Here is an 11,920-nt window from a genome sequence, read left to right as displayed (position 1 = left end):
ACACTTTGCGACGAGCTAAGAATGTGAAAATCATCTATTTTTGGTATTTATATCTCAATCATCCAGTGTAAAACCTCATTACTTAGGTGCAAAGTCTGGAATTATCTCTCGAACGATTTGCCTCAATTTATTCGTTCTCCTTTCACTCTCATTAATTTCTTCTGCCAGTAATACATATTTTTTCCACAATTCCATATATTTCTTTTTCAATCTTTTCACATAAAATTTATTAGCTGACTCTTCCTTTACCAAGTCCTGTAACCGAATCTCTACAACCTCCGATCTCCATCCCTTAAAAAATTGATCTAACAATTTTGTATCGTAGAAATCCTGCGATACTTGAAGCTTTTTACGCTCGCACTGCCAGGTTTTCTTCCAATTTGCATAGCAGCGCCAAAGTAAGTTTCTATCGTATACTACAGAAGCTAAATCATATTTTACTTTCAGCCGCCGCTCGATTTCTGATCTCCAAACATCAAGAATCCTTTTCATTACTGTTCTCCTATAATGCTCATCGGCCATAGTCCTTCGCCTATATTTTACCTCCACGAGGGTTTTGAGTGGTATCATGATGTATCGTTGTAAAAGATACCTCCGATAAAAAGCATCGGCTTGTTCTCTTAGCTTGCGAGCCCTCTCAATTTCCCTTAACTTTAATTTCTCCTGTTCAATGCGAAGCTTTTTAGCTTTTTTCAGTACCTATAAATAAAACATAGGGAGAATTGTATATTTCCATGGTAAAGGTCTCTTTGTTTATAAATATATATATATATCGCGTTCTGAGAGTGATAGAGCGAAAACATTTGCAGTAAGCAATACAAGGTAAGAGCAAAAAATAAAGTGACCAATTGTACATTATAGGAAGAGCAAGGGTGAGAGCTGAGAATATTCCAATATGTCATTAATATACTTTGACCTTTTCGCATTATCTAACCTCTTGCTGTAATCTGCGTCTCTGTTCCTCCTCCTCCCTCCTGGCGTCCTCCTCCTTCCTTTTTTGTTCTTCCAGTTTCATCCGGCGAGCTTCCTTCGTCCTTTTCACCCTTTCTTTCCTCGCCTCGGCTCGCTCTTCCATCCTTATCAGAAACAGTGGAGGACTCGGTACTCGGGGAGACGATATTGAATCTTTATCCTTCCGAAGACTCTCTTCCCGCTTCATCATCCGTATCAACGTTTCCCGCGTCCTCTGACTGCAATTGGTCAAAACATCCTTAGTTAAGCTGACCGTGCTTTCCTTCGTCTGTCTCAATTCGTTCTGTAGTTGCTTTATCTTCAACTCCTCTATCGTCTTATTTTGTTCAGCCAGCTTTAATTTCTGCTGCTCTATTATTTTCTTCTGAGCGTTCAATCTGCATTGTGCCGGTGATTGGACAATCACCCGTTTTCCCACCCTGCACTTCCCTCCTTCCGTATTTTGTATTATCTCTTTCGTAGCGCTACTTCTGTTGCTGCTACTAGTACTGTGAAGATCATTCATCAATAACGAATCAATCTTATCTCTTCTCTTGGGTAGTTCTTTTTGCTTTCTAGCGATCGTATCGATAAACATCTCGATCCTCTTCTCATCCGATATTACGTTTTCGATCGCTCCTGTAACGTTCTTATTTTTAATATGCTGATTAACCGCCAATTTTTCTCCCCTCTCAACACATAACCTCCAAATATCAAAACATTTTCGCAACCTCTCCTCGTACTTTTTCAAACGAAATTTTGCCAATGTATCCCGAAGCCTAATTTTTTCATTGGTATAACTTTTCAGTATAAAAAAAGCTTTTCTCAGTATTTCAATTTCTTCTTCCTCGGTCTCATGACCTGATTTTTCAACAATCGTAACTTTAATTCCCGCAGGGAAATTCACTTCCTCGGTATCGCTCATTACTGACTCCAAGGACTTATTTCGACAGAAGCTTATCTGCAAACAAATATTTTTAAATCACGAGTTTATAAAGTAATATCTAATAATTTTCAAGGTTATTTTTTCTACGTCGAGTGGCGTGCACGCTTTCGGTGGACAGGGCGTGCAAAGAAAAAAGCCGAACAAGCTAGAAGATCTTGCTAAAAATGGCTCATTACTTTTTATCGTGCTAACGGTTAAATGATAAAAATTGTCTTTAATTGGACATTCACCTTATCGTTGACCTTGACCTTAGACGAAATTGTGTCTCTCTGCAAAAAGCCTTCGTCAATCAAGCTAGGACAAATTTTTTTAACATGATAAGAAAAAGTAGGATTACTACTGATTGAAAGCTTGATCCGCGTGTTTTGCAGATCATTCTTAAGCTTAAATAGGTCCAATTGCAATGATTTTTCGTATCCCTTCAGTAATGACGATTCTATCCTCCTTCTGCTCCACTCGCGAGTACTGTGTTGATAAACAACAAGTCAGAAAAAAATTCTATTGAGTAGAGTATTCACATGAACGCATTTACCTACTTGCTTGGTTCGTTGGAAGAACTATTCTTGACAGATTTAATTGTCGAGCTTTCCTTGATCGCTCTGTGTCTGGCATCCATAATTAAATTAGGATCCAATGGGTTCTGAACTTGACCCTCCAGTAGTAGTGAAGAAATCGATGGCACGGCTAAATTCATCGTTTCGCATATCATATTAAGATGTACCGTTCAGTGGAAGAACAACAAAAGAGATAAGGTGAATAATATGCTGTATATAGATACAACCAGTACAACTGTAGGACGGAACAACAGCTCGTTCAATGGACTCAGTTTGTTTTGCGTCCCCTCGCTAATCGACAGTTCCTGTTGTTAAGGAGGGTAACGCCTTAGAGATGGTGTATTGTTGTGCTAAAGTGCAGAATATAAGGGGAAATGTGCACGGGGATAACATTTCCCATAAGTCTCTGTATGTTTTCACTCATTCTGATATTTGTTAATAATTATTTTCTTATTCCTAGAAAAAGAAAAAACATTGTTTTTAATTTCTCAGTGAAATTATGTCGAATGCGTATGTTATAACGAATAACTCTATAGCTATAACGTGATGAAGTAATTATGCTTATCGATTTCCCCTTGATACTAAGTATACGGAGTTTAAGATTTTAGCGCCATTACAGTGGTCGGTGCACGGGGTCAGCGTTTCGAGAAAGCTTGTGAAAATAATGACAGCACATTACGACACCGAACGACAAATACCGGTACCAGTAGAGTGTACCAACTAGTAGTAAAGTAGTAGAGGTGTATACCGACTGGTACTGATTACTGACCCGATGATGATTTTGCGTCCTATTGATTCTATTCTTGTCATTGGCAGCAGCAGCGGTAGTATAGAAATAGAAGATTACCAAGCTTACGTTCGGATACACCATTTGGCCGAGTGTATTCGTGGGACCTCGATATAGGCGGTATATCTATCTCTGCGAGTCATAACGTGCTCTCCCGACACCCGAGTGCACCTAGGTGGTATTTCCGAACGTACCGCAAATGATAAAATGACCTTGTTGGAGATTATGACCCAAAAATGCTAACTTTATTTTTTCAAAAGTCGGCATTGCAGATTACCGACCGAATTATTTAAAATCTTGAGGTCACCTTGGAATCTATAAGATATGTCACATAGACTGTAGATTTTACCAGTCTTCTGCTGCAGCTTCAGCTTCAGTTTCGATCTACATATGGTTTCCGACTGATTCTGACTTAAATTCTTCAATTTAAGAAGCTGGCAGCACTGGACTGAATGTGGGTATCATATAGGTGTGTGTATGTGTGAGGTAGAAATGTCAAAATATAAAATCAGTATGAGGTTTTATACAGGAACTTCAATTGTGAATTTATCAGATAAGTTATTTTGTTGTATTATTAACAATAAAAAGAATAAATTGCTTTGTGTGTGATTTTTTATTTCTTGTAGATGTGCAATTCCCTGCATAAAATAATTAAACGCAGAAAATTGGACATAGCATATGCTACCAGCAAATTGACATAACAAATAAAGATTTAAAATTAATAGACCAGAGGCATTAATTTTTGGATACAATATCAATTCCATCTATGGTGTAAGATTCAAGAAATGCAATCCGTAGGTACAGCTTATTAAAATTTAATATGTCCGTAACTAGAGTTACACTATTGTATAACCTCTGATACTGTTTATATTTTAACACTTTTTACATTTCCACCTCACACGAAACACACATGTCACATTAGTCACATACCCATATGATACTCTTATCCCGCCCAGCATTGCCAACTCTTCAAATTTAGATGATTCGGTCGGTAATCTGCAATGCCGACTCTCGAGAAACGTGAAGTTAGCGTTTTTCGGTCATAATCTGACTTGGCCGGTCAATTTTCAAGCGATCTTCTTTACCACCAGGAAAGCGGGAAAAGAGGGAGTGAGAAAATAGAGATGGAAAAGAGAGATACATTGACTGACACGACACCGACACAAGAGCGAAGACGAAACTGAGAGTACTGAGACTGAGTACTGACGACACGGTCGACACGTTTAGTCGGTCAGTGCGGGTTTATCCTGTTGCTGTGGAGGAAGGTGAGCTGGAGTTGGAGTTGTTTTAACGTAAAGAGGAGAGACGAGAGTGATCTACACGGCAAGTACTGATCATTCGACCAATACTAGAGTAGCAGAAGAGAACAAGTGGCTAAAATAGGAAAGTCAACAGACTGAACTATAGAAATAGATAAAAGGAGAAGAAAGTATTCAGAATTCTGGAACCACGGAATAAGATTGTCGATCGAGTCGATTCAAGTGTAAGTTAAATGTGAGATAGTCAGTGATAGAAGCTCGTCAAGAGGCAATTGGAGCGCGTGTCGTGAACGATACACGACTATACATATAACTATTTCATTTACATTCGTCTCTATGTAAACCTTGGTAAGAGAGCGAGTGAGAAAGAGAGAGGAGGACGAGGGACTGCGTGTGACATTAATTAAAAACGAGTGTTCTTGTTTCTGAAGTTCGTCAGATAAAGATTAACAGAAAATATGACGGAGAATGAAACAGGAGGAACGAACGAATAATAAGTGCAATTAATGGTCAACGACTTCTTGTCAAACGAAAAAAGAATTGCTCTCACAAGAATTTTTTGACACGTACGTATTCTATAACGTGTATCCTACGTTCTTCTTCCACTTCTTTTATTTTTTCTTATCTTTTCGTTTGCTGGCTGTCCGTGGCTCAATTTTTTTAGGTTTGACACCAGAAGAATTAAGTTACGAGAACGTAATTTTGTTACTTCTAGTTATACTTGCATGTATCTTTTAATTTCTATAAAGAGATATAACGTGAAACTAATTCCCAATTTAATTACTAATATTTATAAGTCTAATCGGTACCGCCGAAGGAGGATAATCGTGAGAGTAGTTTCGGTCTCTGACGTAAAACGCGTTTGTAAATCGATTCTTTTCCGGGAAGAATTTGAAAGCTAAACATTATGGATGTTGACGAATATCTTGAAGATTTTCGCTGTAAACAAACCGGACGTTTTATTTTTTATAAACCCTTAAATGCATAGTTTATCAAAAGTGGCACACAATCCGCCTTTATATGATAAAATTTCTATAAATTTGCGAATAATTCCATAATTAGAATTTTTTCGTTTCTTTTTTTTTATGTTAGAATATAATTAAACCAAAAATATTTATTAACGTGTAATATCAAACATTGAACTGATAGCAAGTAGATAAAAAAAGACAAATACATCTATGCCTAAAATTTTATGTAGCAAGTTCTTCCGCCGTATGGTATAAATAAATTAAAATTAATTATATCAGTAATTATGCTAGATTATTAGGAAATTTAAAGTTGGTTCTTGTACAGTATTTATAATTTTGTAATGGAAAGTAAGAAATAAATATCATATTTTTTTTAAGGATCAACGCCGTCCGATTCTTTGTATCCATTTCTTGGTCCGCTATTTAAAAATGAATTTTGAAAGAGCACAGCGTTGCATAATTTGATCTTCCGTGGCCATAACTAAGAAGTTATAATATCTCTGGGGTGTTTCGCAATATGCTTCTTTTCTACTATGGTCGTTTATTCTATGTGTACATATATGTATAATATACCGCATCTATCATTGTATATAGAGTATTATGTGTAATTTTCTGTAATACCAGCGATACATAGTAAACATTAATAATTCCTATTAGGCTATATAAATATATACGAAATATTTGCGGATTGAATCGTGCAGTTTTAATAAAAAAAAACGATTGAAACGGCAGTGGGCGTTATTTTTCTAGAATCTCTCTTAAAATAAAGCAGTAAGTTTTGCATACGCACGCATACACCTACAGTTTGTTTTCATGGCAAGTAGCTGCTATTGGCTGGATCACTCGAAGCACTCGAATACGGACGTCCGGCTTCGGCTTAAATTATCATCCGTACTTCTATTTGTCCTTTTCTTTATTAATGTTTTCTTTTCACTCTAATATAGAAAATTTGATGTTTATTTTTCCAGAATTTATATTAAAATAAAATAATAATTGTTTTATACATAGATAATATTTTTTTATGGCAAGTATATAGTTGCTATTGGTTAGATCACTCGAAGCACTCGAATACGGACATCCGTCTCCGGTTTAAATTATCATCCGTGCTTTTATTTGCCTTTTTCTTTATTAATGTTTTCTTTTCACCTCAATATGAAAAATTCCATGTTCGTTTTCCTAGAATCTGTCTTAAAATAAAACTAGTTTTGTGTACATAAACAGTTTTTTGTTTTTATGGCAAGTTGCTGCCATTGGTTGGATCGCTCGAATATGGACGTTCGACTCGACGGACTTAAATTATTATACGTTGTTCTCTTCGTCCTCCTCTTCAATGTTTTATTTACATTCTAAAATGGAAAAAATGATATTCTTACAAAACGCAATAACATACATATTGATTATAAACAATAAAGACACCCATGGTTAGATGCACGTGTTTTCGGTGTTTATAAAAAAAAGAATGAGAAAAATAAAGATGGAAATGTGTATTTTCCGGCCTATCTGACAATCAGAATGCGTTCAAGGTCCACTCATCCACTTGGTTGAGTATGTGTTAATTTCAAGCGAGAATCATTTTCAGTCACAGTCTTCTATGCATTAAAACGACAATGACAATCCATTAACAAAAGCAAATTTCATTGCGAAAAAGTAAACTAAATTAATTATAGCTACGAAGGATATGTTTCAGAGAGCGGACTCTTCTCTTCTTCGTGTTTGTTGATGATTGGTAATATAATAAATATTATCACATATATATTCTTTATTAATCTTGTCTCGAGTCTCTTTTTCTGGCCCAGAAAGATTATACAAATTAATAAGGCATCATTTTCCAGCTACTCTAATGTTTAACATATCACGTTGCAATGTTTATAATGGATTCATTAAAAGTATTGTGTACATTACGCTATAATTATTGTATTGCGTCGATTCTGCGGTCAAAGATAAGCAGCAGAGGACAAGCTTACATATGAGCGACACTGATACACATTTCTATGGATTAATTTTTCAAACGTTCAAGATTGAAACGTTTGAAAGCGCTAAGAATAGTCTAATCCAGCGTATTCTTAACATAAGTAATCTTTGCCTATTCAGCTCAAGCGTGTTATTATTTTTCTTTCACTAATACTTTCTATTTATCTGTATTGTACACACTATTCAATTTTTCAATTCTCAGAAGAAACTCGAAAAGGACTTCTCCAGGAACTCTTCAAATATTAACACTAAAGCTACCATTCAGTCATCAAACGATCGACCCTTTCTGAATGTAAACACGCGTGTAAAAAATTCATTGTGTTACATATTGTGTTCGTATCTGAATTATTTTTCCCGTAAAACTGAGCCTACAGTATTAAAAGATAAAATAGAATAACGTCTGGTATACAAGGAGTTAAATTGAATATTTATTGTATACTGTTATACATAGACAGGTATATTGGGTATTTTTTTTAACGGCGGTATATACAAGATTTAGTGCTGCTTGAGTGTAGCACTCAGTATTAATATATTCCGTTTAAATTTAGTATTTTCAAGTTAGCGAATTTTATTGGAGAATATTTATATTTATAACTCCAATAGCAAAATTTATTCTACAGTGACGTCAAAATGACCAATTATGTTACCGGGAAATGAACGGTGAAAGTTGCTAAATTAAAAAAAGGATTGCAAATCAACTCGTTATGATTTTTTTAAATAAGATAATGAATTATGATAAGCCCACAAGTGTTACTGTCAACTCTAGCAGGATTCTATGCATGGTAAAGCACCCTTTATGGACACAGTTCCTACCAACACAATAACATTAAAGTGAGAAACAGATTTTGCTATAATGTATGAATATAGTACCACAGTGCAATTTATTATTAATTTGTCCAAGCTTTGAAACATATTTTTCGTAAACTTATGAAGCTACGCGTTCTCGCTTCAGTTCTTTATGTTGGTGTGCACGGTGTTTATACGCTTCTAGGAAGCAATGAAAACATGCACGAACTGAAATCTCATGGCAGGCTCATTGAATTTAGACCTGCGTTTTTGCTTCTCCCTCTGGACACTTTGTAAAATAAAGCGTCAACATTGGATTCAGTTTCACGGAAACGATCACGTGTCTGTATTTTCACTATTCTTCGTGGATCAGCCGGTGTACGTTACAAAGCTTCGCTAAAAACAGCGTTTTTCAAGGTTTTCCCCTTCGCGTGAACAGAAGATGTTTTTGTAAGTTTCTTGCTACTTCAAAAGTGTTTTATGATTTCTTGGTACGGAAAATTCGACACTAGCTTTTAACAAAACATTTCCTCCTTCTCGAATAACTGCAAATTTCAAGTCACTCGTGTTGCAAAATTTGTTGAAACGTTTATAGTTTTATTTTGTAATGAAAATATTATTCTAATTCGGTAATCGAATAAGTTCGAGTAAAATATTTTATAAAACTATTCACTGCCCAACTTTAAAGCCCAATTACACGAAACTTCTCAGCACGTTTCTATTGACTCAATCCTGAAGTGCTTGGAATGCCTATATATAATATATTTATTTGTAGAATTTTTGGCGAAGAATTTATTAGTAGCTGTGCGAAATGAACGCAGACGTAAGCGCATAAATAACGCTCGATTAAATAGGGACAATTTAAAAGATTTATAGTATATACTGGAGGCTGGAAATAGTTTAGCGAAGAAATTGACTCCGATTTGTATTTATTAGAGCTGCGGATGACGAGTCGAAATTGTTGAATCGTTTTAAGAACAGTTAATTTTCAATAAAAAAGTATCTAAGAGTCAATTGCAAATTATTATACCCCTTAGTAGAAAAATAAAAAAATTGTTTTATTCACAGAAATGTTGCTTTGAATATTCACAAGAAAATATTTTATTGTGAATATCTCAAGATTTATTTAAATTAAATAATTATATTATCCCTACACGTATACACGAGATGTGAGTGTATCAAATTAATGTAATATTTTTTGTTTTTCAAATTTTAATAGTCACACCATAATTCCTTCTCTATATACGAGCAGAATACATAATGTATTTTAAGATCGGTTTAACGAGTTGCCATCTTATTCCTTTGCGTTTCCTCCACCTTTTCAAATGTTTCTCCGACTTGTCGTAACCAAGAATCAAGCAATCAAACTTTGCTCGTGGTGTAGATCAAACAAAACGATACAAGAAGAGTTATAATATTGCAATGTTAATTGACATTTCAATTTGTTTTTTTCAGGTGTGTAAACACGATGATTCCAGGGAAGTGAAGGGGTGCCAGAAAAAGAATCGAGTACCATAAAAATCTGAAAGTGATCGTGAGAGAGAAAGAGAGAGAGAGAATTAAGAATTTTTGAGGGAAACAAAATGGGTGAAATACTAGGATCAGCCAGCTTCCTCCACCTCGGCGACATCGTAAGCCTCTACGCCGAGGGAAATGTTTCCGGATTTCTGTCCACATTGGGGTGAGTTTCTAACCAAACAAATGACTTTCACGTTATAAGCCTTCTGCTTAAATACAAGCTTAAAGCGGTTTAGTCCAACACCAGCTAAATCCAAATCTCCCAAGGTTTAACAATTTATCATTTATTTTTCCTCGTTGAGACTCTGGATCTTTATGCAAATTAAAACTTTAATTTAAAATTTATTAACTGGAAATAATCTATTGAATTGTTATTATATACAATTTTTTTATTTAACTACAACAGTTTGTAAAATTTTTATAAAATGTTTACATGGATTAAATTAATTTTTAAAAAGTTTTATATTTTCATAAATATCCATAGAGTTCAATTATAACATTTTCATGTGCTATTGTTACAAGTGCATTTAATAATAATTTTTCTTACAATTTCTTTATTATTAATTTGAAACAAAACATTTTTTTAAATTATTATTTATGTAAACAAGAACTATTATCTGGCTACTTCGTCATAACGTTTCTAACGAATCCAATAACGAGCCATTGTTATTAAACGTCAGAAGAATTGCATACACGTTCAATCTAATAGCTAGCAGTGAACGTTTACACAACATCAAATAAACAAAACAAACAAACTCTATAGAAATTAATAGAAATCTCTATTCCCAACTCGTGATCCAATTTTCTAACGCACCAATGAACCTGCGTGCTATTATCATCGCATTAAACCAGTTATTATTATAATAACCAGATTATTGATTCCACGCAGATTATGCTGGACGTACTTTTGCACATAAACAATAAGTCTGTTATTTCAAAAAGTGACATAAAAAATGCTCGAAGGTTGCAGTAAGCACGATTTAATTGCGATTGTTCAAAGATCGGAATAATTTATAATTATATAAAATCGAATGATAATTGTTTACGTTGTTCCTCGTGTGTAAATTATACATAGTATACACAAATGCGTGCGCTTGTATGGGTGATTCATAATCGAGTCGAAGAATAGTTTAGTTAATCGAGCAGAAAGCTGTTGGTTTTTTTGTCCACGTATGATTAAATCTCCTTGGCAGAGTTTCAAACATTTTCCATTCAGCTCTCTCGCGTTTACGATTTCAAGTACACTCGAGTGGAGATGCTTTCGCGGCTTATTTTCGGCTTCCGTTTTAAGAGACAGTGGATGGACAGACGCGAGAACTGAATTTTCAAGATTGCAGCCAAATCATTTGTGTTGGCTGATGATGTAGATGGATGAAAGTTTCATTGTTTTTTTTTTTTTTTTTTTTTTATACAAGATCGTTTTAATTGACTAGTTGCCTGCTTACTTGTATTATATTCCATACTCTCGTCGCGCTGCAGCTAGAAATAACGTAATATCGGTTTTTGCGCTTATCTTCCTTCCATGCTATACGTGTTTCCATCTCTCCCAGCCAATATCCAGTCGCTTTTACCATTATTATCGTTCTTTCAAACTCAAGGTCTCGGAAAATCACCCCAATACACTATTCTCTACCTCGACATCTTCGGCTTCAATTTTACAGATATTTTCCTCTATTGTAAAAAGTAATCGTGTGTTTATATTTTTTTTTAATATGGGAATTGTATCCCGATTTTTTGTTTATTTGGCATTGGATGAAGTTTTGATTAGAGTAAATATGATTTTTTTTGTGTATTTATACAGTTGAAAGTTTTTTATTTATTGTTATAATAAATTATTGTGAAAATTAATTTTTGGTTGATCAATCGAAGAAAGGAATGAGATACATTTTTATATTTATCAATTTGGAAAATAGTGTTAGGTTGGAATTTCATTGAAATCATCGATGTTCAGTGGGAAAGAGATTATGGTATTGTTTTCTTATCGCTTGCCCGGAAGTAGCTGCTTCACGGCTTATATCAGGGGTCACAGCAAGAGATTTGTTCAACTTGCATAGAAAACTGAGAGGTCAAATATGGAAAAATAGCAGAAGCACATTGGTAATAATTATGTGCTATCAATCGGCCGCACGGGTCAACCTTTATAATCTCAATTGTAGTTTCAAATACCTGCAAGCTTTAAT

The 11,920-nt window shown here is 34.7% G+C and overlaps 2 protein-coding genes across 3 annotated transcripts in view; one reads left to right on the top strand and one right to left on the bottom strand.

The window, feature by feature from the left end:
* Window positions 1–22: 22 nt before the first annotated feature.
* LOC136782564 (coiled-coil domain-containing protein 191) lies at window positions 23–4,381 on the bottom strand. Of its 2 annotated transcripts, XM_066742073.1 has the most exons (6): window positions 4,324–4,381; window positions 3,221–3,409; window positions 2,434–2,907; window positions 2,128–2,362; window positions 935–1,912; window positions 23–699 (listed from the first exon to the last, which is right to left on the bottom strand). In XM_066742073.1, the coding sequence occupies exons 3-6, from the start codon at window positions 2,604–2,606 to the stop codon at window positions 79–81; spliced, it is 2,007 nt and encodes a 668-aa protein (XP_066598170.1). In that variant the 5' UTR covers window positions 2,607–2,907; window positions 3,221–3,409; window positions 4,324–4,381; the 3' UTR covers window positions 23–78. The 2 variants fall into 2 exon arrangements, with proteins under 2 accessions (XP_066598170.1, XP_066598171.1); XM_066742074.1 differs by lacking the exons at window positions 2,434–2,907; window positions 3,221–3,409; window positions 4,324–4,381 and having other exon boundaries at window positions 2,128–2,166; window positions 2,235–2,330.
* Window positions 4,382–4,494: 113 nt separating this feature from the next.
* Window positions 4,495–11,920, top strand: part of Itpr (Inositol 1,4,5,-trisphosphate receptor) — a 31,042-nt gene continuing 23,616 nt past the window's right edge. Inside the window, 2 exon segments of the mRNA XM_066742071.1 lie at window positions 4,495–5,063; window positions 9,678–9,903. Of these exon segments, the coding sequence (XP_066598168.1) occupies window positions 9,806–9,903 (98 nt within the window). The 5' untranslated portion in view covers window positions 4,495–5,063; window positions 9,678–9,805.

The sequence above is a fragment of the Prorops nasuta genome, unplaced genomic scaffold, assembly GCF_024137725.1.
Source record: "Prorops nasuta isolate Cenicafe-Biocafe unplaced genomic scaffold, Cenicafe_Pnas_1.2 PNAS00027, whole genome shotgun sequence".
Taxonomy (NCBI): Eukaryota; Metazoa; Arthropoda; class Insecta; order Hymenoptera; family Bethylidae; genus Prorops; species Prorops nasuta.
The sequence above is the reverse complement of the archived record's forward strand: the minus strand, read 5'-3'. Positions and strand labels throughout refer to the sequence as shown.

Coding starts and splice junctions, on each gene's coding strand:
- LOC136782564 (XM_066742073.1), bottom strand. CDS start 2,606: ATGATATGCGAAACGATGAATTTAGCCGTGCCATCGATTTCTTCACTA. Junction 2,363..2,433: donor TCTTCCAACGAACCAAGCAA/GTAGGTAAATGC, acceptor TTATCAACACAG/TACTCGCGAGTGGAGCAGAA. Junction 1,913..2,127: donor AGGTCAAGGTCAACGATAAG/GTGAATGTCCAA, acceptor ATTTGTTTGCAG/ATAAGCTTCTGTCGAAATAA.